General features: G+C 33.8%; 2 protein-coding genes and 1 long non-coding RNA gene across 4 annotated transcripts; 2 read left to right on the top strand and 1 right to left on the bottom strand.

The window, feature by feature from the left end:
- Positions 1-844: 844 nt before the first annotated feature.
- On the top strand, positions 845-2,720 carry LOC120352478. The gene is made up of 2 exons (XR_005571863.1): positions 845-995; positions 2,362-2,720. It is a non-coding gene; the product is annotated as an uncharacterized LOC120352478 (long non-coding RNA).
- A 63-nt stretch (positions 2,721-2,783) lies between these two features.
- On the bottom strand, positions 2,784-25,397 carry LOC111064626. 2 transcript variants are annotated; one of them, XM_039433208.1, is made up of 8 exons: positions 25,207-25,397; positions 16,899-17,093; positions 15,735-15,818; positions 15,114-15,179; positions 11,158-11,205; positions 10,410-10,478; positions 9,874-10,000; positions 2,784-2,898 (listed from the first exon to the last, which is right to left on the bottom strand). In XM_039433208.1, exons 2-8 carry the CDS (start codon positions 16,987-16,989, stop codon positions 2,838-2,840), a joined length of 546 nt encoding a protein of 181 aa, XP_039289142.1. In that variant the 5' UTR covers positions 16,990-17,093; positions 25,207-25,397; the 3' UTR covers positions 2,784-2,837. The 2 variants fall into 2 exon arrangements, with proteins under 2 accessions (XP_039289142.1, XP_039289149.1); XM_039433215.1 differs by having other exon boundaries at positions 10,413-10,478; positions 25,207-25,334.
- On the top strand, positions 23,517-27,758 carry LOC111064614 (zinc finger protein 425). Its single transcript, XM_022352367.2, has 3 exons — positions 23,517-23,744; positions 24,540-24,570; positions 26,596-27,758. Exons 2-3 carry the CDS (start codon positions 24,565-24,567, stop codon positions 27,643-27,645), a joined length of 1,056 nt encoding a protein of 351 aa, XP_022208059.1. The 5' UTR covers positions 23,517-23,744; positions 24,540-24,564; the 3' UTR covers positions 27,646-27,758.

Genomic DNA, 27,758 nt, shown 5'->3' with positions numbered 1-27,758 from the left:
AACATTCATAAATAATTCAAAATAGCTAAAGCTTCACACTATCTTCGATTTATTTTATATTGTGTTCAATTTTCTAGTTTTTCTAAATTTAATTTAAACGTGGACTACGACTACGCCTCGTTTTAGAAAGCCAATTCTCTGAGACCAGATGTTTAAAGTGTAGAACCTAGCTAAATCCCGAGCTCGGAAACCGGCCCTTAGGGTTCCTTGAAACATATTATAGACATCTTGAAATTTAGGTAGTGATACTTTAACTTGTTTTGTAAAACAAAACTCTCCTTGCCAATGGTAGGTAGGTTGAGGTCCAATGAATAGATCATAGATCGAGATATAAGATACGGTAGAGACTGTAGTAGTCTAAATAAATTATTATGATTTTGTACATAGAGTTCTTATAGAGAAGAAATATTTTTTATGAGCTACAGAAAATTGTAATAGGGATAAATAAACCTTTATCCAAAATAAAAAAATGGTTTGGTTTTCTCCAATTCATTATTTCAAACCAATAGCGTGACACTTCACTCGTTGTTAGTGTGATTGTGTAAGGCAGTAAGAGCATTTTCTTCTTTGAATTGATACAAAAAAGTGCACTTATATCACTTTCAACAGGGAATGGATAGAAGTGTCGAGTGGGTCAAGAAGTGTCATAATTATGGGTCATAATTTCACAATGTGACAGAATATCACTATAGCCCACCTACCTGGACTCATTGATTATATAAGTCAAATATAAAGTAAAGAAAATTCACTATTGACTTATTTACTCCAAGCAAAAATACATTTCCATCTTAACGTAATAGGTGACACCCGATATTTAAAAATTGTATGACTTTTTCCAGTCTTCGGATTTGAACAAAGAACTGTATGAAAGTGATTGGGGACAAGCCTCCTACGAGTACAGGAGAGCAGTTACACTGATGATGGTGCGAGTTCAGAAACCTCTGTGCTTCAGTTTTATGGGTATAATGGACCTGGACCTTGTGGCTTTTGAATATGTGAGTATATTGAAAATTTGATTTACCTAATAGTTGGATATAAATGAACTAGATTTATTTGTAGTTATGAATCCTACCGAGTATATGGTCTGTTAAAAGCAGAAAAGGATTACATTCAGTTTTATACTTCCATGTTGATATTAAAAGTGTTAACAACTATAATAATTCACAATAGAAAAACTATTTGATTGGGCTTACCTAAGCTTCGTATCACAAATTTTGTTTTGATTATCAATATATTAATCAATTGATAAATAAAAATGAAAATGGGCCTATAACCATCCTCGGTGAATTGAGAATGTATAAAGTAAATCAGTTTAGGGGTTCAGACGTGATGATGCGTCAAAAAGGTATTTCCCGTTCATGTATATAAATATATAAGTCAATCTCTTCCTTCAAATATTGTATAGATTATAGGCCACCGAAATGAAAATATCGTATAAATATCACGTATAGTTATATCGTGAGACCCTGCAACAGTCATCAACTCAGGCAGTATTCCATGAACCCAAGCAGGCGTCTCAGCTATCTCTGTTCCCACGAGTGGTGTTGGATTTTCTTCAGACCTGCTCAGACCCAAGAATAGTATATTATAGCTATTATATAGTATAGCTATTATATTTTATTATATCATATCATATAAAAGCCATATACTTTCCTTGGCTCAGACCATCGTAGCGAGAGGTACTCCGCAATTATCTTTAATTTTCAATTCAAATGTAGGCTATATTGAATTATTTAAATGTTTAAAATTGTGTGACAATAAAGATTTCTTTTTAAAAAGTGAATCTTTAAGGCTACTGGTATGGAAATATTTTCATAACGTTTTTAAAACATATTGATGCTTCTGAGCAATTAGGTTCTAAATGATGAGTAATATAGTATGATAGTATTTTATATGCTACAAAGGCTACTACAGAACATCATAGTGCCATCATAGCCCAAACTTATATTATTGGCCTACATAAAAACACCTGTACTAGTGCCATTCAATACTATAAGGAATTATTTTGCATAGCAAATATTGACAACAGAGGAAATAGCATGAGGAAATTCATTGAACGTTCTACAAAATTTCTCATCGGAGTCAGTACTCGCACCTGCAGGCATCTCTCAGGATTTTTGGAAAAAATTACAGAATTTTCTCTGTTTCCAATATTAATTTTTATTGTTTTTCCAGATCAAATAGCATAAATTTTTGTCCAGTTCATGATATTGTCATCTATTGACATATTCATGATTATTGCAATGTTTCATGTTTCCTCCGACTTGTACACTATCTTCTTGAATATCTTTCTCCTAATTAGTGATTAATTTTTCTCTCACGGTACTATAGTACTAATCATATCTTACAAATTATTTCCAGGCTGTCAAATTCTGCTACACATACTACACCATGCTGCATTTGATGAGCATTAAAGGAGTGAACTCCTAGCAATGTCAAAAGGAACGAGTAAAATGTTAACGATAATCAACAGTATTAGTCTTACAGTGAAAATAGCACTAGATCTCATTTATTTGCAGTAGAGGCAAATGAAACTTTAGAAGTTTCATGCTTTATACTTGTATAAGAGGTTGTGTTTTTTTCTTGTTAGGAGATCAATATACCGATCTAGGATAGTTTTAACTATTTTCTTATCGTCACTATCTGAGCTATTTTGTTTTGATTGCTGAAGTATTAATAGCGATACATAAATTTTAACATTAAAATAGAGAAGATAGGACTTGATTGCACAAAAAACAAGGGTAGAAATGGCTTTGTCGCCATTAGTAATAAAATTCCAATTGCATGATGTGTACTATTTTATATTAATTTGCACACTAACATCAAACTCCGCAATATTATTTCCCCATGGTTGCCACGAATGAGGTCGGTTGGAATCGATGCTTTCCACTCTCAGGCCTGAAAATGATAATTCCTAGTGATTTATCAGGGTATTCAAGACATTCACAATAAATTCTCTACGAAAAAGTCTAGTTTACTTGGTACAGCCACAACAGGGATTCCCATAAAACCTCCCCCCCTCCCCACAAGCCCGAGGACGCAACCCCCCTGAGTATCCCAAATTTGAGTACCAACCCCCAAAAACCATTTTTGAGACCTTCCTCCATAAATGGTTTTCCAAACCCTCCCCCCTTCAAAAGAATCTTGGGAGGACGTCTTAGAAATTTATTATATCAATTTTATGATTTTTCTTTAATGACTCTTTAATTTGTTAACGTGGCTAAGTTTGGGCAGTAATGTCTACTCTACCACTTAGCAAAAATACAAATACAATACAAAATATACAGAGATAATAGAGAAATTTGAACAAAAAACGACAATTAAATGTAATATATATTAGAGTTATTCTTCTTCTTCTTCTTCTTAGGTTGCCTATCTGGTTCGGATGTTGGCGACCATCAGTGCAATCTTGACTTTGTTGGTTGCAATGCAAAACAGCTCTGCGGATGATTTGTTATAACACTGCCTCAGGTTTGCCAGCCATGATGTTCTTCTTCCTCGGCCTCGTTTGCTGTTAATTTTGCCTTGGAGTTGCCTTGTTTGCTGCAGCAGTGCGTATCTCTTTCCATTCCACATAATGTGACCTTAGTACTATAACTTGCGACTTTTACGGTGTTCATGATTTCCGCTTGCTTATGCCTCAAGAAGCGGACTTTTGTGGCTCTCAAATAAGGCACTAATTTTAATGAATATTGCCCTCGCTTTTTCTAATCGGCACTTGATTTCTTGTGCAGTATTAGTCCAGTCAACGAAGTGTTATAGAGGGAAAAGTTTGGAAGACAATTTTTGACCCCGCAGTTCTGTTAAGGGTAACAGTGAGGAGGTAAACATATCAAAAGTCCCCACCCCTACCCCCTGTGTTAAGGGGGTGGGGGTGGTTCAAAGGTACCATTTTTTGGTTTCTCGCATATAACTCGGAATAAATTATGCAGCATTTTACAGGCATGACTATTCTATAAGAAATTAAAGCATACATAATTTCCTACAATATTAATTGAACAACTTTTTCTATATCTCTTTCACTTTTCGAGATATCCGCTCTAAAAGATGTGACATTTTTGAAAAAACACATTTTCCTTCTATTTTTGCTCTTATAACTTTTTGAATATCGATGGAAAAAATCCATGCTGATCATGAGCGTATAAAGCATCAAATTCTCTTCAATTTGTTGTATAATTTCACTAGTTTACACACATCCCCACGACTGTTGCAGTAGTTTCAATGTTGAGTGTAAGATCCACAGTTATGCAAAAATAGACCAATTGACAAAGGAATTTGGAGAGAATGTTTTGAACACAATTTTTGACTTCGCAGCTTTGTTGGAACCAGTTAGGGGGTGAAAATATCAAAAGTCCCCATCCCTACCCCTTGTGCTAAAAGGATGAGGGTGGTTTAAAAGTTGCATTTTTCAATGTTTTACTTACACGCTCATGTCTTGAGAAAAATGCGTTCAACCGACATGACTAACTTATTCAGAAATGAAGCTTGATAAATTCTCTACAATATTTGTTCTGTGGTGATTTGTGATATCTCAAACAGTATTCGATATATACGCTCTTGTAAGTGTAAAATTGTTAAAATAACAGCTTTTAATCCTATTTTTTTATGTTTCGGGGCCTACAACTCTCCAACAATGCATCGTAAAAATGAATGCTCACCGTATATTTGTAGAACTTTGTTTTCTCTTCAATTTGATGTATTATTTCACTACTTAATGTTTCCGTTCTATTGTTATAGCAGATTCAATGTGGGTGGTGAAATTTTAATTTTGTAACAATTGATCACTTGACAATGAACATCTGGTACTCAATTTTTGACTTTGTAGCTTAATGAAGACTAGTTGGGAGGTGAACATAGCAAAAATACGCATCTCTAGCTGGCTATTGAAGGTGTGGAACTGCTAAGTTGACACTTGTTGCAGAGTTGAAAATTTCACCCCCCACATTGAATCTGCTATAACAATAGAAGGAAAACATTAATTAGTGAAATAATACATCAAATTGAAGAGAAAACACAGCTCTACAAATCTACGGTGAGCATTCATTTTTATGATGCATTGTTGTAGAGTTGTAGGCCCCGAAACATCAAAAAATTGGATTAAAAGCTGTTATTTTAACACATTTACACTTTCAAGAGCGTATATCTCGAATACTGTTTGTTTTTCCCATCGATATTCAAAAAGTTATAAGAGCAAAAATAGCAAAAAATAGAAGGAAAATGAGTTTCTTCAAAAATGTCACATCTTTTAGAGCGGATATCTCGAAAAGTGAAAGAAATATAGAAAAAGTTGTTTGATCAATATTGTAGGAAATTATGTAAGCTTTAATTTCTTATAGAATAGTCATGTCTGTAAAATGCATAATTTTCGAGTTATTTGCGAGAAACCAAAAAATGGTACCTTTGAACCACCCCCACCCCCTTAGCACAGGGGGTAGGGGTGGGGACTTTTGATATGTTTAGCTCCTCACTACCCTCAACAGAACTGCGAGGTCAAAAATTGTCTTCCAAACTTTTCCCTCTATACCCTTTTTTGAGCATTCATTGCCTGGACTATATTATCCCAATTTTCATTTATTATTTCCCAAGTATGTGTAGTGCTTTACTCTTTCTATTCTTATGTTACTGACTTCGTCTGACTATGTCTCTTCCTTACTAGCTATCAAAAGTTTTGTCTTGTTGACGTTCATTTCTAGTCCATATCTAGCACTCACTTGTACAACTTCGTTTAAAAGTGCCTACAGTCCTTTCTGGTGTATCTGCAAAGATGACGGTATCATCTGCATATCTGATATTATTGATACACAGGCCGTTAAGGGATATGCCTTCTCTTATCTTAAAGTGCTTCATTGAAGGTAAATTCAGAGTATAAATTAAAAAGGATGGGTGGAAGAATACATCCTTGCCTCACTCCTCGTTGAATATTTATGTACTCTGTATGCTCTCCCTCTATTTTGAGTACCGCGGACTGGTTCCAGTACAGGTTATTATTCCTGAATCTATTAGTTTCATTAGTTCCTGCATCCATTCCAATGTTTCTGAGTATGTCCATCATCTTCTCGTGTATTACCCGATCGAATGCTTTTTTTATAATCTATAAGACATGCAAATACGTTGCAGTTAACATCTCTGATTCGTTGAAATAGTACTTGCACGCTAAAGAGGGCTTCCCGTGTACGTACAGCATTCAAGAAACCAAATTGATTCGGCGCTATCTGTTCTCCACACAGTTTGTGAATTTGTTTATTAATTATTTATTTGTTAATGAATTATTTTCAGAAACAGCTTCATCACATGGCTCATTAAGCTGATGGTGCGATAGTTGTCACAAGTCTTGGTACCTGGTTTCTTTGGTAAGGTGATGAACTCCGATTTCAGTCATATATGTTTCTGGGATCCTGCCCAATGTATAAATCTAATTGAAAATGCTCGTCAACCGTCTTATGTTCTCGGTTTCAAGGAGTTTTAGGAACTCTGCATGTATTTCATCGGGCCCAGCTGCTTTCCCATTCTTCATTTGATTGATTGCTGCATTGAACTCCAAAATGTACGGTCCACACTCTCCTGTCTCATGTGGGATGACTTCGGCTCTGTTGTCTTGGAACAGTTTCTCGGTGTTCTTTGACCACTGTTCTTCTTTCTCTTCCAGAAATAGAATCACATCTCCCTCATCTGATAGTAGCACTCTTCCTGTCTTTCTACAGCCAGTTCCTATAAGTTCTCTCATTATCTTGTAGATGTTGAAGTCGTCGTGCTTGCTCTGTAGACATTCTATCTCTTCACACTTTCAAATCATGTCATTTTCTCTGGCTTCTCTTATTTTGTTCATAATGATCTTCTGGATCCTACAGTACTTACCTTTGTCAATCTCCTTGACAATCTTCTATCTTCCATAAGTTCAAGGATCTCCTTGGTCATCCATGGTTTATTCCTCCTCTCATCCGGTTTCAGCAGATCCGTTTTTATATTTTGTACTATTCTCTGTAGTCTAGACCTTCCAGTTACACTTCCACATCACTTCTATCTCTTTCTTTATACTGATCATTAAGAGTCCGTATCACCTTTGCCTTTGTTTTTTCATCTCTTAGTTTTCTCAGATCGAAAGGTGGGGGTGATTTCTTCTTGATCTTCCTCATTCTGATTCTGAAGTCACCCACCAGGGGAATATGATCCGATAGCATCATATCAGCGCATGGGTAGGTTCTTATTATTGTTATGCAACTGTTTCGGAACCTTTTGGTGATCATTATAAAGTAAATCTGATTTCTGATCACCTTTTCCAGTTTGTCACTGCGACTTTTCCAGATATACAACCGGCGCTTGAGTTGTTTAAACCATGTGTTTGTTACGATCAAGTCATGTGTTGATTGTGTTCAAATGATTGTGTTGATTGTGTTCAAATGTGTTTGTGTTGATGCAAACAGTTCCAGTGAGTCCCCTCTCCTGTTTCTCTCCCCAAGTCCAAATGAGTCAACTGCATCAGAGGTTCTCCCTTCCACCATTTTGGAGTTGAAGTCTCCCATTACGATATTTATGTCATTCTTCTTCGGTTTACTCATGACATTGTTGATGGAGGTGTACATTCGTTCTACCAACTCATCTGGCTTATTCAGAGTTGGGGCGTATACTAGGATGATGATAATGTTCACCAGGCTTCCTTCCAATTGTACCAAGCAGTATCCGCTCTGAAATGGGTGTAAACGTCTTGCTGCTAGTTCTCTGGTCACAATCACTCCCACTCCATCTTCACGTTTTCCATAATTTCTTCCTGAGTAGAAAGTAGAATGCTTTGTATCCTTCCAAATGTACCTCACCTAAGTCTAGCCATCGCATTCCGCTCACTCCAAGGATATCTATGTGAAGTCACTTTATTTCTTTGATGGCGTTATCTGTTTCACCTGCTGTGTTCAGTGTTCTTTTGTTAAGGTTGCTATTCTCATGTTTCTTTGCATTAGTTTTTCTGTCGCAACACTGCTTAAAACATTTCCTCCTGGAGATCCGATTGAGTAACTATTCCGGATCTGTCTCGTTGTAAGCCTTGTCATGATGGTTCCACTAAAATTTATCCATTCTGGATCTATAATGAGGTGGTTTGTCCAGAAACTCTCCCTTATCCTCTTCGTCATTCATCAGAGTTGAATATCGTGAAATAGAAGTCTTGGAAAATAAGTGTTTTTCATTCAACTAAATAACTTCAATGCTAAAAGAGTCTAAAAAATATCAAAATAAATTAATGAACTGGAGAAAATTGATGACTCAGATCATTAAATATTGGAATAAAGATGTATCTGTTGACTAAATATAAATAGTGATTATGAATTTGAGGAAAATTCCTGTATTGGCCTAATATCATTATAAAGTGGAGAAAAACGGGATAGCGAATAAGAAGGTTTTTAATTAGAAAAGTTTTTAAAATATAGAGAATAAGATGAGAAATTACTTAATCTATATAATTTTTTTGAGAATTGAAATCAATACAGAAAAGCTTATTGCAATGCAAGTTTATTGCTTATAGGCAAGGAAAGAAAAACTAGAAAGAGAAACTGATTGAAATTTACAAGCACACACGCACACATTCAACATTCACACTCGTAAGCATCCTTCGAGGATACTGATAACTTGAACGATACAAAGATCAAGCCCCGTCTACAGACTCAAACAAGCCCCCAGCCACCCAACAGCCAACCAACAACTGCACGCGCGAACCGAGCCCCACCACCCAACAACTTAATTGTCTTACAATGCATTCCACAATCTAACTGCCTTCACCAAAAATGATCTAACGTAGATCGCTGCCCTGTGTTGTGGTGTAACCAGAGAAGTGGCATGATTCTGGGTTTTCATAGAACTAATTTGTGACAGGTGAACAAATTTACAAAAAAATATAAGATGGCAACTTATTTTTTAGAACCTTATTTGTTAACATCATAACATGGAAATATCTTAGAACACTCAACCTGAAGCTTGATCATATAAAGAAGAAACATGGTCGTATCGCCTCAGGCCATACACAAACCTAAGACAATAGTTTTGAGCTCTTTGCAGCTTAGTGGCAAGATCCACACTCAAATCACAATATGCCACATCAACATAGGAAAAGTGAGGAAAAATCAATGTTTTCTCCAGTATAAGCTTCATATTCGTTGGTATGCCGTCCCCAACCCTCTTGAAGTTATATGAACAAAAACCTTCCTACAATCTGACTGCACTTGTTCATTTCACTTTAAAGTCCTGTCAATGATGAGAATGATGAGACCCAAATCACGCAAAGAGGTTCTGTATGGGAGCTGGTCCACTATGATTCTAGGAATAGCAGAAGCAGTATTGATTAAACTGTGACAAATCAATATTGATTTTGTCTTAGGCTTAGCCACATTTAGACATCTAGTAAGACTCGAACCAGGACACAGAATGGTCAGAGAGGTCTATGTCCTTCAGTTTAAGCAGCAGAAGAGGATGATTAACACAATCGAAGGCTTTGGAGAGGTCAAACCATAACCAATATGGATGCTTTGGAATCACTCATAGCCGATTATGGATGGAGTCGGTGATGTGGACCAGAGCAGTAGTAGTGCTGTGATTTGAGCGGAAGCCAGATTGGAACCTACTTAGAATATTGTTGGAACTCAACTCAAATACTAATTGATTTGTTCCAGTTCCAAACGCTCCTGGAAACGTTCCAAACGCTCGATAATGCAGAAACTATTGAGATTGGTCTATGATTTTGGTTATGACTGTTCAAAAACGTATCATGTTTGTGGAGTAGGTAGGCTACAATCTCATGCTGAAGCTGAGGTATGTTGAAATGAGAATATAAATCAAGCTTTTAATTATCTAAATAGGTGATAGCATTATCAGAAGTTGAAGCTATTTTACCTGAATTCTAGTCTCGAAGGCTTAGATGATGCAATGGTATAGGTGAGAACAGAGCCTGGTGATCGTTTATTGATACTCTTCAACTCTTTTTCAAACTCCAGTTTCCTCAAATTGATCTCGTCAATGTCTGCAAAATCAGAAAATTAAAAAGAGATTCCCGTTATAAATTGTACCGTATTCAATGTTATTATTTGATTGGTTTAATATACGTAGAGTGAAGGAGCAGTTTCCATTTGTTTATAAATTTTATCAGAAGAGAATTCCAGCGAATATATTATTGTAGTTGATGATTTTCATAAGAAGAAATTCCAAAACGATAATTGAACCAATATTTATCCGAATGTCTGTACGGTTTATTGCTAATATTACTCTTTTAAACTGAGATGCATGAATTCTTATTTTTATTTCAAGATGTATATGTATAGGCTATGTAGCCTACACATTCTTGTATAGTAGGGGTTTAGCATGATGGAGTGATATAATTAATTAATTGTTGAATGGATGTAATTCAAAATGATATAGATGATCATACATACTACCAGAGCCGTCGTAATCACGCTTGAATCCTATCCTAGGTGGAAGAATTCTTGTTTCAGATGGGAAAACTGAAAAATAAGAGAGTTCACTATTACTCATTGGGAAGTTTCAATTTCAATTTAACTAAATAAAAATAATGTGTTTATAGGGACAGTCATTGATTGACAGGCCACATCCTAATGAGTAATTTAATTTACAATTAAGTAGGTGCATCTCAAATTTTCGGATTTTTGGAAGCACTGTACTAATAAAATGTTATTCTGCCATGGTTGAAGATGTATTACTTGATGACGATTTGAATGTAGTGTATGAAAGAAAGAATTCCAATGATATTTTTCCACCTAATGAAAGAAATATAATGTGTGCAATTATCTGAGACTATCGCATCTGAGAGCTGGAGTAGTTCAAACATTATGGTGTGATAGTAAAATTTATCAATTTAACATTTTAATTATTAGACTTGTAGATAGATGGTACCATAGCTATTTTGGATAATGTATTGATAATATTGATGTGGATAAGTATTCAAAACTTAACAACACTATAATAGTGTAATATAAGTATAGTATAATATAAATAGTACCTATAACAAATAATTATGAATTCCATATCTTTATCACCTGCAAGATAAAAAACCAAAAACAATATGTAACAGACAGTAATTATTATCATTATGTATTTCATTGGAAATGGCGTAATTTTTTTTCTGATGTAAGGTATCTGCTACTTTATACAGACGTTTTTTACCTGGATAAGGAATATTGAGACTAGTTGTATCTCTTCCAGCCATCAAATCTGTAAATCATAAGTCTTCATTAGAAAAACTATGTCATTTTTCAATTAACATAAAAATATAAGAGATTGTGACCGTATTATATACATATCGTGAATAAGTGAATTCGAAGAACAATCATACCAATTCGAGAAAGATACAAATTTTACACAAATTCACAAGCATAGACGATCATCGATGTCTCCTTCTTTTCATGTCGTAGAGATGTCATTAAATCAAATTATTCTTCTTATACAATCATTATACTGAAGTTTTCAATGGACTGCATACTCAGTATGCATATTCTTTCCACTATAGTGATTTCTACTTATTATTGATTTCAACTTTACTATAAGAGTGTTTCAAAACTCCCTACTAATATTCTAGGGCATTGTTACTGGGTACGAAACATTTATCCGAATATCATTTTAAAACTGTCTGAAAGTCCTTATAGTTACACATATAGACGTAATTTTTTTTTTCACTTACTATTTTTTTCTCAACAATGGCTGATGAGTATAACGCAAAGGCGGCCATTTGGCGACCTACCTTTAGATGGTAATGTAACGTTATATTATTGTTTGAAATAGCCTTAAAATCGCTTACTAATAACATGAAATGCAAATAGACATTGAGACATGCCTCGGTGTGCACTGCAACAAACTTTCAGAGTTCTTACTATTTTAAAACTGTCATATCTCACTTAATATTTGTTCAATCTTGATAAATGAGATGTCAAACGATTTTCAATCAAATGTACTAGACAACGTTATTCTTGTAATTCCTTTGTAAAATCAACGGTTTTTTTGTTATTCAAGAAATACATTCTAAACATTTAGTTTTATGAATTTGCAAAATTGCCATATATTTTTGTAGCTCTGCCTTGTTGACAGATTGTGCAAAGTTTTATTTCCATATGTTCAGCTATTGTTGAGAGAAAAAATAGTCAGTGAAAAACAAAATGGCTGTGTGAGTATAACTAAGGATTTTCGGACAGTTTGAAAATGATATTCAGATATGATTCGTACCCAGAAACAATGCCCTAGAATATTGGTAGGGATGAGTTTGGAAACACTCTGTATATTCTCTTTTGCAGGCATCGGTATACCTGTTCCTAGATAATAAATATTATTACTTGCCTACTTTAGGCTTTGAGTGGAATACATTTCATCATAATAGCCTTTATAATAATATAAAGCTATATTATAGCTTCAATGCTGAATTTTTATTTATAAGACTTTTCAAATTTTGGAGTTTTGGAATAGGCCTATTATTGTCTCTATTACTGCACCACTCATTAATCAACTGATTGAAAGACTCCCCTGAAGCGACTTACTTGAGCTAACATATATACATAATAGTATGTATATTATATCATAATTATACCGGTATTTTGCAACATAGGTTATGAAATATAGGTCACTATGCGGTATTATCATAATTAGGATCTACAAGCAGGCGCAGATCCAGGACCCTGACCTTGGGGGGAGGGCGATTGGGGTGAACCGGCAGGGAACCACCCCTCCTCCCGGTCAACTCCTCCCACCCAGGAAATTGTTGACGTTTTTAATCGATGAACAAAATTTGAGAACTTAATTTGTTAATATTAAATAGATTTCTGACATTTTCATTATAATGCCAAGGTCATGATATAGTTCAGTCAATATAAACATAAAAAAGGGGGCTTGCAATATTTATATTGTAGTTCTGATTGCTCTGATTTTTTAATATATATTGTTTGGATAGATAAGAAAAGTCCAGAACCAATTTTTCCATTCAAAATTCCCTTGTGCTAGATACAGGTTGACCCAGAAACCTCGAATTTCGGTTCATTTTCCAGTTTCCAGCTATTTTCGCCAAATCCAGTAATCTGATAGAAAAATTCCCTCTCATATTTTTTTCATATTTTGAAATTCCCAATAGAATGAGATCATTCCGGAATCTCTATCCTAATGAGTACTAAGTTACAATTTTTCAAAAAACAATTTTGATGAATTTTAGTTTACAATATTTTCTGATTAAAACATCTAAGTTTTAGCTCCAATCATCATCAGCAACTCCATTGTCATCACATTGAGATTTCGCACTATGATAAAAGTTCATTAGATCGTGTTCTATGAGAATCACCCGTTAGATGCACTTAATTTAGAAAAGAGGCGCGCATGAGAGCACCTCAAGGATCAACATTTCTAACACTCATAACTTTTGACACAATGATCAGATCTCTTTGTATCACTGCTCAATCTTCTCGCCTCGTCAAGGCGGATCAAAATCATGCATCATAAGTGAAATTCGATCGAGAAATAGGAAATTCAACCTTGAGTGTAATTTAACCAGTTTTTCAATTTAAAAAATGACCAATTTCCATATTCAAAGCTGCGCATCTTGTGGAATACTTGGGATAAAACTACAAAATCTTGTAAAGATATGGAAAAGTATAACCTCTCTCTCTCTCCATTACAATGGAAAATACTTTCGATTTCAGTACCATTAGAAGGTTACAGCCGATTTAAAAAAAGGCGATTCCAGTTTTTCATTGCTCTCACGATTTTTCTGTTAATCAAGAGTCTCTTAAATTCTTAAATGAGTCTGATGCATCATAGAAACTCACGATTGACTCCAAAAATTGTAGAAAATTCCATCCTCTATGAGCTTAGTTGTCTTAAATTCATCTTGGATCAATGTTTCCTATCATAGCACGGCCTAGACAGTTAATATGAGGATAGTATCTTCGATTTCTTGATTTTTTAACTATCGGATCATACATTACGATCATATACCTTCATGAATCGTTTACAGCAACTGAAAGAGGAGATTCTATTCTAGAATTCAAGATCAACAATTTTTTTATAATAACGGGTCACTGAGATTAATAGCTCTGAATATAGAAATTGGTTATTTCTTTGTGTATTGAAATACTGTTTAAATTACACTCGAGAATGAATTTTCTATTTTCCGATCTAAGACTTATGATGCATGATTTTCAACCGCCAAGAAGATTGAGCTGCAGTACAATGAGATTCCATCATGGTGTCAAAAGTTATTAGTGTTAGAAATAATTTTGTTCCTTGAGGAACTCTTATGCGTGCCTCTTCTCTAAATTTGGTGCATCTTGAGGTGCGTACAGATTTACGCGCCGCGAACACGTGCAATTCATTTTTTAACAGCTGATGCCAAGTTTTTTATATCTGTATCTTACCGTTTCTGTACGAATACAGGTATAATCAGCTGATGGAAAGTGAATTGGTCATGTTCGCGGTGCGTAAATCTGTACGCACCTTAACGGGTGATTCCCATATTACATGATCTAATGAACTGATATCATGGTACGAAATCTCAATGTGATGACAATGGAGTTGATTATGATGTTTGAAGCCTAAAATTAGGTGTTTTCCAGAATATGAGGAGCATTGTTGTCAGGTGTACCTGTCAAAAAAATTGTAGAGCACAATAATTACGCCCAGAGGGATTCTATTTATACATTGAAATGGTAACAATCGAAAGATACTGTTGATCAATCACTAAAATTCATCAAAACATTTTTTCCTTACTTTTTAGAAATTGTAACTCAGTACTGATCAGGATAGAGAGCTCGGAATGATCTCATTTTATTAGGAATTTCATAATCTAAATAAAGACGAGAGCAAATTCTTCTATTCGATTACAGAATTTGGCAGAAATAACACTGGAAACTAGAAAATGAACCGTAAATACGAGGGATTTTGAGCCAACCTGTATGTAGCACAAAGAAATTTTGCATGAAAAATCAGAACTACAATATAAAATGCAAGAACACCTCCTTTCTCATGTCTATATTGACTAGACTATAGTAATTTTTTTCAAACATCACTTGGATCGCCCTATCGCCCCCCCCCTGGATCCGCGCCTGTCCTCAAGCCTTGTAGAACAGAGCTGGTAAAAATATACTCACTCTTGAATAAATAGTTTCTCTTCGTTGAATCGGATGTAACATGCACCTTTGCAGCCATAGATGGCACTAAAAAAGAAACATTATTAAGTTATTCGCTGCATATTATTGAGAAGAATTGAATACGGTAGATGAAGGGATAAAAATCATGTTTGATAATATGTTATATTGATTGCATATATGAATTGATTATTTACTTCATAGGTTGTAATTGTAGCCTATAGTGAAAATTATTAGTTAGTCTATTCATGTTTCTGCATAAAATAACTAAATGTTTTTTTCCCAATAGCCTACTAATTCCGTACACTTTCCCAATGACTTGAAATATCATGGTTTGATTTTGAGGAATTCAAAAATATTATATTATCAGGTTTTAATGATAAAAATTCTATAAAAAATGTAAAACAGTCCTTCAAATAATACATTATGAGAGTCTCCTCCAATCTCGGGAAGAAAAGACTCGTTAAAATATTGTATATACATCTTTTTGAACCTCACTAATTTTGATATACAGAATAAAAATAATGTAGGTTCTCCATTGCAGAAGGAAAAAGTGAAGCTACTTCTAACAATACAATATTAATGAATTGCATAATTCAGTTATTATTTTGACTCCATACTTACATATTATTGCTTCTTTGTTTAGCAGCTCTTTAATATCATCATCATCATCCCTCACAGAACTATCTCCCTTATTGATGAAAAAATCTGAAAATCAAACACTATTTTTGAAAACCATTTCGTCAGAGTTGTCGTCATTAATACAGCTAACTTATTTGCCAACACCAATTAATCAGTTTTAATATACAGGATGATAACTTAAATGATGTTCTATAATATTATTGATCTTTTTCCTACTTTTCATTGGCTGATCTCTTATTAGTTTAGTCAATTAGAGACAAAAATAGAGAAGGTAGGTATGTTATAATTAATTGTGTACGGTAATAATAAATTATTCTCTGATTGTGTATGAGCTCCTGAAAATTGACTGAGCGATCAAATAATTATTTCATGCAGATTTATAGATCTAAAAAAGCACACTCTACACTCTCAATATAATACAAGGAAAAGAAGATAGTATGATTTCCATATTTACAGTATATAATATATAATAATTATCATCATAGTAATAAACGCATTTCACACTTTCCAATAATACGAGAGGAAGTTGATATAATTTTGATGGTTATATATTAATTGTATTATAGGTAATAATTATTATATTTATATGATTTTATGAAGCATACCGTAATATTTTCTTCATTTGAATTTCAGTCGATTTCACTGTCAAATTCATGTTGGTTATATTAGCAATCAATATTATTAACAGACGGGTAATAATTATAGAAACAAGTTTGTTGACTATGTTAATCAAGTTCGAATTATCGAATTATTGACTGGCATATATGTCAAATTGTGACATTCTGTTTTTTGGGCTACTGAAATTTATTCAATTTATTCTATTCTAAGTATGTGAGATCAAGATCCGCAATATTCAAACTCATCCAGTAGGTAAAATATTGCATGAATGAGAAAAATGAAGCAAAAATGACTGAAATACACTTTGAACTTGATATCAACGTTGAAAATATTTATCTCAGTAAATTTATGGGAAATTCTTTGAATGGAAAAAGTACCTACTTTATTGAAGATTCGCTCTCCTCAATTTGTCGCAAATCTGCCTAGATAAATTATATTGAATTGAAGCATTTGAAAACATCGTACTCCGTCTATATTGAAAAGAAACGGGATGAATGAGAATCTTGATTCCATTGGAATCTTCCTTACCTTTATATATGTTGAAGCCATCTCCATTATATTGAGCACAACAGAAGTAGCCAAATAAAAGTGGTAAGACCAATAACAGAATGTTCGCCATCCCAGATGCAGTTCTCAAATGGAACAACACAGTGCAGCTCACAATTATTTATCACCGTACTTCCTGTGTAGGCCTTAGTCTAGCTGTCCTCTCCAAGATTCCTGCTAGTGACATATCCCATTAAAGAATTCTAAAGGTCACGAAAAATGAGGATCTGAGGGTTGATTACTTCTTACGTCATTTTATAAGAGAATAATAGTTTGCCGGATACCGTATTGATTAGGCCTATTATTCAAGATGACGGTACTGTATTGTATTTGAAGGATCAAGTAATGACATTTTTTGATGGATGAAGCGGTTCACCAGTGCTGTCAAGAAGTTTACTTTAAAAAGAAAATAGCTTTTCTGTTGGAAACCAATTCCATTCAAGCTTCTACTAATAACGTAGGTAGGTACCTTGTGTTTAGTCTGATGATGATGGAAACTCTCGATGAATAACGGTAGCCTAATGATTTTTATTACTAATAAATAAATAAATGAATAAATAAATAAGATAACCTACCGGTATCAAAAAGTATCTTTATTCTATTGTGAAGACTACAGCATATTATAAAACTGTAAAGCTTACTCTTAACAAACCTCATAAGCTAGTTAGATTAGATTGCATGCATTTCTATGATACGTCGGTCCAATTTGAGAAGATCATTATAATAAGGTCTGAATCTCACCTCAAACTTTGTAGAAGGGAATTCCTTGATGCAATCTTCAGAAATGACTATGCCAGCAATTATTCAATTTTTTCCTATTGATTAAGAAATGTATTGTCTTCCACCCCAAACATATTGTTAGACTTATATGAATTTGACTGTGCTATCAAACAAAAAATAAGAGTCCTACTCACTAAGTGAACCAGTAGACAGGGAGCTCAACAGTAAAAAGGGGATTGCAAAAGACATGGTTCCGATTTTGATGTTATTTTGTAAGCCACTCCTTATCATCATGTTATAACTTCTTTATAATCCGAATATTTCCAATAATTTTACTTATTCTCTTGTTCCCAATTATAATTATTGTTGAACGAGCGTTGTCCAGTTCTCACTTCTGACTCACTCGAGGCCAGAGTCGTTATCCGTCTGTTTGTATGTTCTACAAAAACTTTGGAATGAATTGATCAATCAGCTTCAAATTTTGAACACGCATTCTTCAAACCTTTTCACATGTCAAATTCGTTGGATAACAAAATTGACTCACTCCTTCGTCCTATTTCAGGATGATATAAAAAAATTGAAAGTGAATAAGATAAAATTTGTTGTGGTTTATCATTAGTAAGCTGGAATTAATTGCATGTTATTTCTGTACCTTGTATATACGTCGACGCGCAATTAAAAAAGGAACATACCTGTCAAATTTCATGAAAATCTATTACCGCGTTTCGCCGTAAATGCGCAACATATAAACATTTGAACATTAAGAGAAATGCCAAACCGTCGACTTGAATCTTAGACCTCACTTCGCTCGGTAAATCAACTCGCTTCCGTTAACTTCTGTATGTCTGTCTATTGTCTGTCAGTACCGTATGACTTACGGTACGCGTAATTACAGTAATAATACAACTTCTCTACTTGTGATCTTGTTATAGCAGCTGCTATTACATTTTTTTCAGTGTTAAATTTGTGATTAGACTATTATTAGTATATAGCCACTAATAGTAACTACTATTAACACTTATTGATTACCGTATCCAATATGTAGGTACTCATTTATTTCATTTTGTATCATTTATTAGTATCTTTACATGTTGAGATCATTGAAACGGTTTGAGATATTGATGTGCGAGTTTCGCTATCGATTTCCTTTTGAATTTCTGTATCGAAATCATGTATCATATACGACCACTATAATATAGTCCAGGCAATGAATGCTCAAAAAAGGGTACAGAAGGAAAAGTTTGGAAGATAATTTTTGACCACGCAGTTCTGTTAAGGGTAGGTAGTAAGGAGGTAAACATATCAAAAGTCCCCACCCCTACCCACTGTGCTAATGGGGTGGGGGTGGTTAAAAGGTACGATTTTTTGGTTTCTCGCATATAACTCGAAAACTATTTATCTTACGGACATGACTGTTCTATACAAAATTGAAGATTACATAAATTCCTAAAATATTCATTATAGGTACAACTTTTTCTGTATCTCCTATAGTTCTCGAGATTTCCGCTCCTAAAGGTGTGACATTTTTTGAAAAACACGTTTGCTTCCAATTTTCTGCCATTTTTGCTCTTATAGCTTCCTAAATATCGATTGAAATCCATGCTGATTATGAGCGTATAGAGCATCGAATTCTCTTCAATTTGATGTATAATTTCACACTTTCACGCATTTCCCTACGACTGTTGCAGCAGCTTTAGTGTTGAGTGTGAAATCTTCAGTTTTGCAACAATAGACCAATTGACAAAGGAATTTGATTTGAAGGATGTGTTTTCAGCACAATTTTTGACTACGCAGCTTTTTGGGACCAGGTAGGAGGTGCTGAACATATCAAAAGTCCCCATCCCTACCCCATGTGCTGAAGGGATGAGGGTGGTTTAAATGTTGCATTTTTTAACTTTTTGCTTCCACGATAATAGCTTGGCAACAATGCGTTTAACCTTCATAACTAATGAATGTTCAAAAATAAAATTTGATGAATTCTCTACAATTTTTGTTCATTAAAGTTCTGTGATATTTCCAACAGTTTTCGAGATATCCGCTCTTTAAAGTGTGGAATTGTCGAAATAAACAGGTTTCTATCCATTGTTTTGTTCTTTCAGGGCTTATAACTCTCCAACAGTGCATTGTGAAAATTAATGCTCATTGTAGGTTTGAAGAGCTGCTTCAAACCTTTATTTGGAATGCACTGTTTGAAGCGTTATGTGTTACCTACTTTTGTAACTTAAATGATAACTTAATACGCACACAATTTTGAGTCCAAAAGAATGTATCTACATCAATCTGATAAATTTCGAATTCAATCAGATTTCCAAATACGAATCCAAACAAAAAATAAGATTTAAGATCTTGTTAACGTTATAAGAATGAAAAACTATCGTTATCGTGACCAACAATTATTATTAAAAAATTTAAATGAACAATGAACTATGCAGAAATTTACTACCTATATGCATCTTCCCGTGAATCAGTTGCAAACAAGTTTGATATTGAACAACAATAATAGTTATAGCCCACCTAGGCCTATCATTAATTTCTGATTCCATTTTTTATACAGAGTAAGTCATATAATGTAAGGGAACCCTTCAATAAGTTGAAAACTGTTGTAGATAAATCATAGATACTGTAATGTAACTTTCAGGATGAGTTATATATTGGTCGAAAACTCCACCTTTTGACATAGTAGGCTACAGCTAAATTTTAACCCCTCATAAGGGGGTGACTTAGGGGCTGTAACTCCTGGCGGCTGATTGAAGTTTTAGTGAATTTTGGATTCAAGTATCATAGAACATTATTTTCATTATTGTCATGATTCTTGTTTTGAAAATGACTTACAAATGATGTACCACACAATGTGTGTTTACATTTGAAATATTTCATTCACAACATATTATTTATCTAAAAACTAAAACATCAATCAGCCGCCATTTTGGATACACATACACAGAACATTTTTTATGCCATCTTTCTTGTTTTAAAAAGGTATTAAAAATGTTGTACCATACAATGGGTGTTCTCATTTGAATAAATATTCGAGTTACAACCCCCAAGTCACTCCCTTATGAGGGGTTGAAATTCAGTTGTATCTCAAAATATGGAGTATTTGACCATCAATAACTTATCCTGAAAGTTACAGAACTCATTACCGTATATCTACAACAGTTTTCAACTTATTGAGGGGTTCCCATACATGACTCACTCTGTATAATATTTCAATTACATTTCTCTATAACAGCCTATCTATTCAATGGAAACTCTATTCATTTCTAATGAAAACAATCTCTCATCAGCCAATCTTGTGTTGATGGGAGTTTATTATGATTGCAATTTTTAAATCATAATGACTTTCTGCAATATAATATAGGTAGTATAGTTAACTGGAAAATGTCAGTGAAATTATTAAAAATATACGACCGTATTCAAATTGGACTTATTTTTACAATAATTGTCGTGAGAAGAGTGTATAAACTTGTGAAATTATTACATGCGGTGTGTATTTGCATATGAATAAATGAATGAAGTAGAAAGTAGATTTACAGAAGTAAAAAGGAACCTTCTCATCAGAGCATTATCAACTCATTGGTGGTAAAAAGATAGTCTGAATTTCGCTATCAGAGAAAAACTTAGCCTAGATAGGCTATTATTAGAATTTTTCATCACTCGTGATTCCCTGGGTTGAAGAACTCGCTCATGAACTGTTGTATTGATCTTTGAAATCCGCAACGTGTAATAAAGAGTTGGTGGGAATTATTAATATGGAAACAGCTAAATATATTTTACAAAAGTAAGATATATAACAGTACGATCCATGGAGTTCCTATTCCACTTGAAAAAACCTTTCTGTCACTTCAAAACGTTTGTCCGCCATCTTGGACCCATCATATAGATCAAGCTTCATTTTGAATCCAACTTAATTTTTTTCAAATAGGAATGTATAGTGGTCATGTGATACATGATTTCGATACAGAAATTCAAAAGAAAATCGATAGCAAAACCCGCACATAAATATCTCAAACCATTTCAATGATCTCAACATGTAAAGATACACAGTGCCGTGCTACCAATTTCTCCTAAATAGGTTGGATAGCATTTCACACCTATTAACCTACAGGAAGTTATCGGCTCCAAAGTGGTAGATTCTTGATAAACTATGAATCGATCTATCGCCTATGAATGAGAAATCCAGTTTTCAGAGCAAACCAACTTATAATCTTCAGAAGAATTTTGGCAATATACCACAAATCCACAATACAATACCTTACACACTTAAACATCCTAGCATCATTACAAGCTAAAATACTTATCCAGTTTATATAGTTGAAAACAATGGCTATAGGCTTGTATACACACAAAACAATTTTATACAAAATTAGAACACCATAAAACTGTTCAAAACTCAATTTAAAACATTATAAATTTCAATTAAACAGAAAAATATTCAGAGAGCACAAAACACTTTCCATAGCCAGCCACCATTTTTTTAGAGAAGAACAAGCACAAAGTACAGAGCAAAGACCACACCTCAAAATCAGTGTCAATGTTATGGACACGTCATTGATATTAAATTCCAAAAAATTATAAATTACAAGTTTAGAATTTACATTTTATATTTGTTCTCAATAAAACTTTATTTCGAAACTGTTATTTTAAATTTATATATCATCTATATTTAAATAATCTATTAATTCTGTTTCTCTGTTTCGGTGATACCATGGAATGCAACACAATTATTTACAATAAATTCTCAGTTAAAAAGTTGTCCGCATATCGATTACTCTGATATTTACTATCAAGTTTTATAGATCTTGAATTGAAGATTCGATTTTAATCGAAAAAAATAATGTAATATTACAACAGAGAAGAATTCCTTCTACTTTGTGAAAGATACTAATAAATGATACAAAATGAAATAAATGAGTACCTACATATTGAATAATCAAGAAGTGTTAATAGTAGTAGTTACTATTAGTGGCTATATACTAATAATAGTCTAATCACAAATTTAACACTGAAAAAATATGTAGTAGCAACTGCTATAACGAGATCAGAAGTAGTATTATTAATTACGCGTATGTTACTGACAGACAATAGACAGGCAGACAGATGTTAAGGGAAGCGAGTTAATATAGAACTTGAAAATTTAATAATGTTCTGTATTATTCAGCTGAAATCATGTGTCAGCGCATAAAGGACAGTCTGTTTGATAACTCCCAAATATCATGTTAGCATCAGCTTTTTAAAATGAATGGAAAGATTACAGAAATAACATGCAATAAATTCCAGCTGACTAAATGATAAATCACAACAAGTTTATTCTTTTTCACTTTGAATTTTTTTTTATATCCTGAAATAGGAAGAAGGAGTGAGTCAATTTCGTTGCCTAACGAATTTGACATATGAAAATAAGGTTTGAAGAATGCGTGTTCAAAATTTGAAGCTGATTGATCAATTCATTCCAAAGTTTTTGTAAAACATACAAACAGTATTACACCTCACAATATCAAATATTAACATTTAATATCAAAATTTTACAATATTTTTTCAGTAATTTCATTGTGTTTTCCATGGAAACGCTAGCTTTCGAACTTCTGTTCTCATATTACCAACATATATAATTGTAATAATATTTTTAAATTGCATTTAACAATGAATTTTCACTATTTCAATTGAAAGGATGCTGTAAATTTTTGATTTCGCACTCATTTGAAAAGAATTATTGACAAACCATAGTGTTATCATCCAACCATAAGTATACTTTCTTTCGTGAGGAGCGCTAGCGTCAAAGCGCAACTCTATTATAGATTTTACAGCTCTTCATCAGTGATAAAAGGTAAGTAGTCTATATGACTAGTATGTCTACGCTGAACACAATAAACAAAGACATTCACCAATACAAACACAGACAAAGTAGACAGCTATCTTGGCTCTTTACTTGAACTTGGCGTCCTGAGAATTGATTGACCGGAAAGTGTAAAAATATTTGTATTCTTTTGAATTGTGTTTATGAAATCTTTTATTTATATCAAATCAGCTCTGTAATAGATAATTTTGTTGGGATAATCCAAATGTGGAGTGTAAATCCCCGCAAGAAGATTGCTAAACATTTTCAAGGTAAGAGAACCTCCCATAACCAAAATCAATGTCAATGATTGACAAAAATCTCATTTATTTGAATTTATAATCAATTTAATCTACTAGCATATTTTTCTTGATCGGCTAATTTGATTGAATCTCTTCAGTTATAGGCCTAGATAGCCTAGGTATTTCAAGACTGAATGACTGACATTTTTTCTTGTGTTTATCTAATAACTCAAGTCATTTTAGCGGCAACAGATATTATTTCTATTTTTTGTTTAATCATATTGTTTATTGTTTATTTCACTAGAGAACTTCATTTAAAATTATTTTATAATGTTATAATAATTATTTTATACGGTAATATTAAATTAATTAACGTTAGGTAGTTGAACAAAGTTTCGACCTTTAATAAGTCACATTCAATTTTAACGTACAATAGATCTACACTGGCACACAAATTGACTTGAAAGGTTCAGGTTAAACATTTTAAATCTTTTCTTGTTTCCTTAATTAATGATAGCTCCAATCCTCCTATGTCCAGTCAATACTTTATTATAGTCATTGAAGGCATTCTATTGCTCATTGACTGATATAAATTTGCGTGTGATAATAGTGTACCTTTTTGTCATACTATCTTAGTTGAGTTACCCAATTATTGTAATATGGAAGTATCATAAAATTTCCCGTTGTCTTACCCATTCAGTACGAAGTATATAAATCAATAGGAGTGATAAGCGTATTCTCATAAGAATATCTGCTTATGAGCATATTATTTTCATATAAAACATTTGATACGTGTCATAAGTTGATATTTTTATTATTTTCCAGGATAATCGGAAATGATTTCTGCACTATGGAAGTGAGTATTAATAATCTCAGTAAGTTAATATTCAATACATGTTATTTTTTATGATTAGTGACATGTTATGATAGGAATTCAAGATGCAAGTAACTTAGTATATTCAACTGAGAAATCAATAAATTGGACATTATGAAAACCTGAAATTATTTATTTAATTATTCATTTCATATTATATATGTCTTTAAATGAGCACCAAAATTAACTGGCAGTAACTTAAACCGCTTATATAGTGATAGCAGTTGCTGAGTTATGATAGGGTTTAGTCACGAATGATTGCTTCTATGAGGGTGACAACAAAAAATAGGGCCCGGTTGCACAAAAGCCGGTTAAATGTTAACCGTGATTAATTTCACGAGAACCAATCAGAGATGCCTTTTTGATACAGTAAGACGGCTTGTCTGATTGGTTCTCGTAGAAATAATCACAGTTGAAATTTAACCGTCTTTTGTGCAACCGGCACTAAATCTATTTGCTTTTATCATTATTGGTTCTTTGAAACCCACCATAAATATTATGACAACCATGTTTTTCATACCATGGAGGAATCGGCTTGCTGAAACAAGTATTCCCAAGTCCAAATCCATAAAAATATGATTGCAGTATTTTCAAGTTTAAAGCTGATTAACCTACTACCAATTCGATTAGGATCATAACTCAGGGCTTTTACAAGCCATCCACTTGTTAATGGCAAGTAGGATATGATTCTTCTTTGCACCATCTATAATGAAGCGCGTCCTTTGAGAAAATAATTTGATAGTTTTAGGGTGGAAAATAAAATAAATGAAAATTGGCCTAAACATCATCAAATAATATTCCAATACTGTAGCAGCTGAGATTAACAACATTTTTAAAAAAATCTGGTGTGGGGCACTCACACAACTTTCCTTGCCGTTACCGGTATGAGAATTGATCACCTGACGCTAGTGTTCTCGCGCATCTCAAGTCTACTTATAAACAAAGATCTGAGCCAGCTGGTGACAGGACAATAACGCTGGAGACATACGAGGTCTGCTATCTCTCCATAGTGAATGATTTAATAGAATCAACAGTTGCCAACCGTTTGCAATATTGGATAATCACATTTTCTCGAATTTCGAGCTTATTTTCAATTTTAGGTGAAAATGTTGCTGAACATTAATTGTAGAGATTTTCATGCTCAATTTTTTCCACTCGTTTTTTTTGTTCAAATTGTATCTGAAGTCTGATAATTGGGAATCTAAAATAAAACTTTGCATAGATGGGGCGGAGCTCCTGAAATTTTTACAGATATGGGACTTGTGGCAGTTGATAGAGCTTATTAATAACTATTTTAGGTATGAATTTAATCAAAATCGTTGGAGCAGTTTTCGAGAAAATCGCGAAAAACCCTGTTTTTGACAACATTTTCTCCGCCATCTTGAATTGCATTTGATCGAAATTGTTCGTGTCGTATCCTTATATTGTAAGGACCTTAAGTTCCAAATTTCAAGTCATTCCGTTGAATGGGAGATGAGATATCGTGTACACAGACGCACATACACACACACACACACACATAGTCCAATACCCAAAAACCACTTTTTTGGACTCAGGGGACCTTGAAACGTATTGAAATTTAGAAATTGGGGTAGGCCTACCTTAATTTTTTTCGGAAAGCAATACTTTCCTTACCTATGGTAATAGGGCAAGGAAAGTAATAATTCGCTTCTCAATATAATTATTGTTATTACGGTATAGGCCTACATGATACCACCTGATTAAGATGAATATTTGTGATTCTGTTTTCCTTATTATGCTTTTCCATTTGGAAGTTCTCATATTTCTATGATAGAAATACCACATTATTATGTTAATTATTATCTCATTCCTTCTTAGTTTATATAGTTTTTATTAGCTTTATGTCAGGAAGGATATGCAGTATTTATTTCAACCGTTTGTTTATTAGGTAGTTGATCAGTTGCCAAAATGTAATGCTAGAAAGATTTTAATGGAATATGGGTTCGAATTAATCAATGGAACTTATTAGTATATCATTTGTTTCAGAACAAAAGCTGTGATGTCGACAACCTCACAATCAAAGAACTGGATGTAGAGAAAATGAAGTCAATCCAAGGAACTGGCAGTGTATTATCTGATAAGTCTAACATAACTGACTCTCTGAAAAAATGCATTGAAGGAATAAAGGTCCCGGTCGATGAGAAAATATTGACTGATATAAAAAGCTGTAAAAATAGTTGTCCGTACTGTCACAAACATTTCGATGATCTCAACGAACTAGAAAGTCACAAGGAGATTCATCTTGGTACGTGGCCATTCACATGTTCTATTTGTAACAAGGGATTTCTATTCGAGCACTTACTTCAACTGCATACTTTACGCCACAATCGGCCCATTTTCCCCTGCACAGTCTGCCAGAAAAAGTATGTGTCTAATTTAGCTTTGAGACGACATGTCATTATCCTGCACAAGCAGTTTGTATGCTCTTCATGTGATAAGTTCTTTGTTTCCAAAGAGAATCTTAAAGCGCACCGCAGGGCAAATCATCCAAGGATGAAGAAGAAAATTGAGCAGTCGATTTGCAAGGTATGCCAAGCGAACATCAAGGGAGGTGAAGATGAATACAAGCATCATATGCTGATGCACTCGACTGAGCGACCTTTCTCGTGTAAAATTTGTAAGAAATCGTATCGTCGAAAAGGTTGTTTGCTGACGCATATTTCGAAATGTTTGGGTGCTAAGCCTTACACCTGTGATATATGTCAGAAGTCATTCGCCCGCCAATGTCATTTCACAGAGCATGTGGAGAAAAGTCACAACGGTACGCTGCCTTTCAGCTGCCCTGTGTGCAACAAGCGATTCAAGGCCAAGTACAATATGGAGATCCACCGGCAAGTGCATACTCCGAAAGTGACGCCAGTCTTCTCATGCAGCTTCTGTCACAAGCTGTTCTCGTCGAAGGGCCGCCTCAAGCGACACAAAATTTCCGAGCACACTAGGTATCGACCCTACTCTTGTTCTACTTGCTTGAAACTTTTCCTCTTCAAATCTCAATTAGTGAAGCACAGCAAAGAACACAAACAGGCCAAGCCCTGAAATTCTATTCTCAACAACATACTTCAGTATTAGATTCCAGTATGATTAAATTTTATCTCTTTGTACCAACTTACAAATATAGTGTAGTAAGAATATATTTAACTCAAGAGGAA

This window comes from Nilaparvata lugens, chromosome 1 (assembly GCF_014356525.2).
Source record: "Nilaparvata lugens isolate BPH chromosome 1, ASM1435652v1, whole genome shotgun sequence".
NCBI classification, from domain to species: domain Eukaryota; kingdom Metazoa; phylum Arthropoda; class Insecta; order Hemiptera; family Delphacidae; genus Nilaparvata; species Nilaparvata lugens.
The sequence above is the reverse complement of the archived record's forward strand: the minus strand, read 5'-3'. Positions and strand labels throughout refer to the sequence as shown.

Coding starts and splice junctions, on each gene's coding strand:
- LOC111064626 (XM_039433208.1), bottom strand. CDS start 16,989: ATGGCGAACATTCTGTTATTGGTCTTACCACTTTTATTTGGCTACTTC. Junction 11,206..15,113: donor GAGAAACTATTTATTCAAGA/GTGAGTATATTT, acceptor TATGATTTACAG/ATTTGATGGCTGGAAGAGAT. Junction 2,899..9,873: donor CCTTCGAGACTAGAATTCAG/GTAAAATAGCTT, acceptor TATCATTTTCAG/GCCTGAGAGTGGAAAGCATC.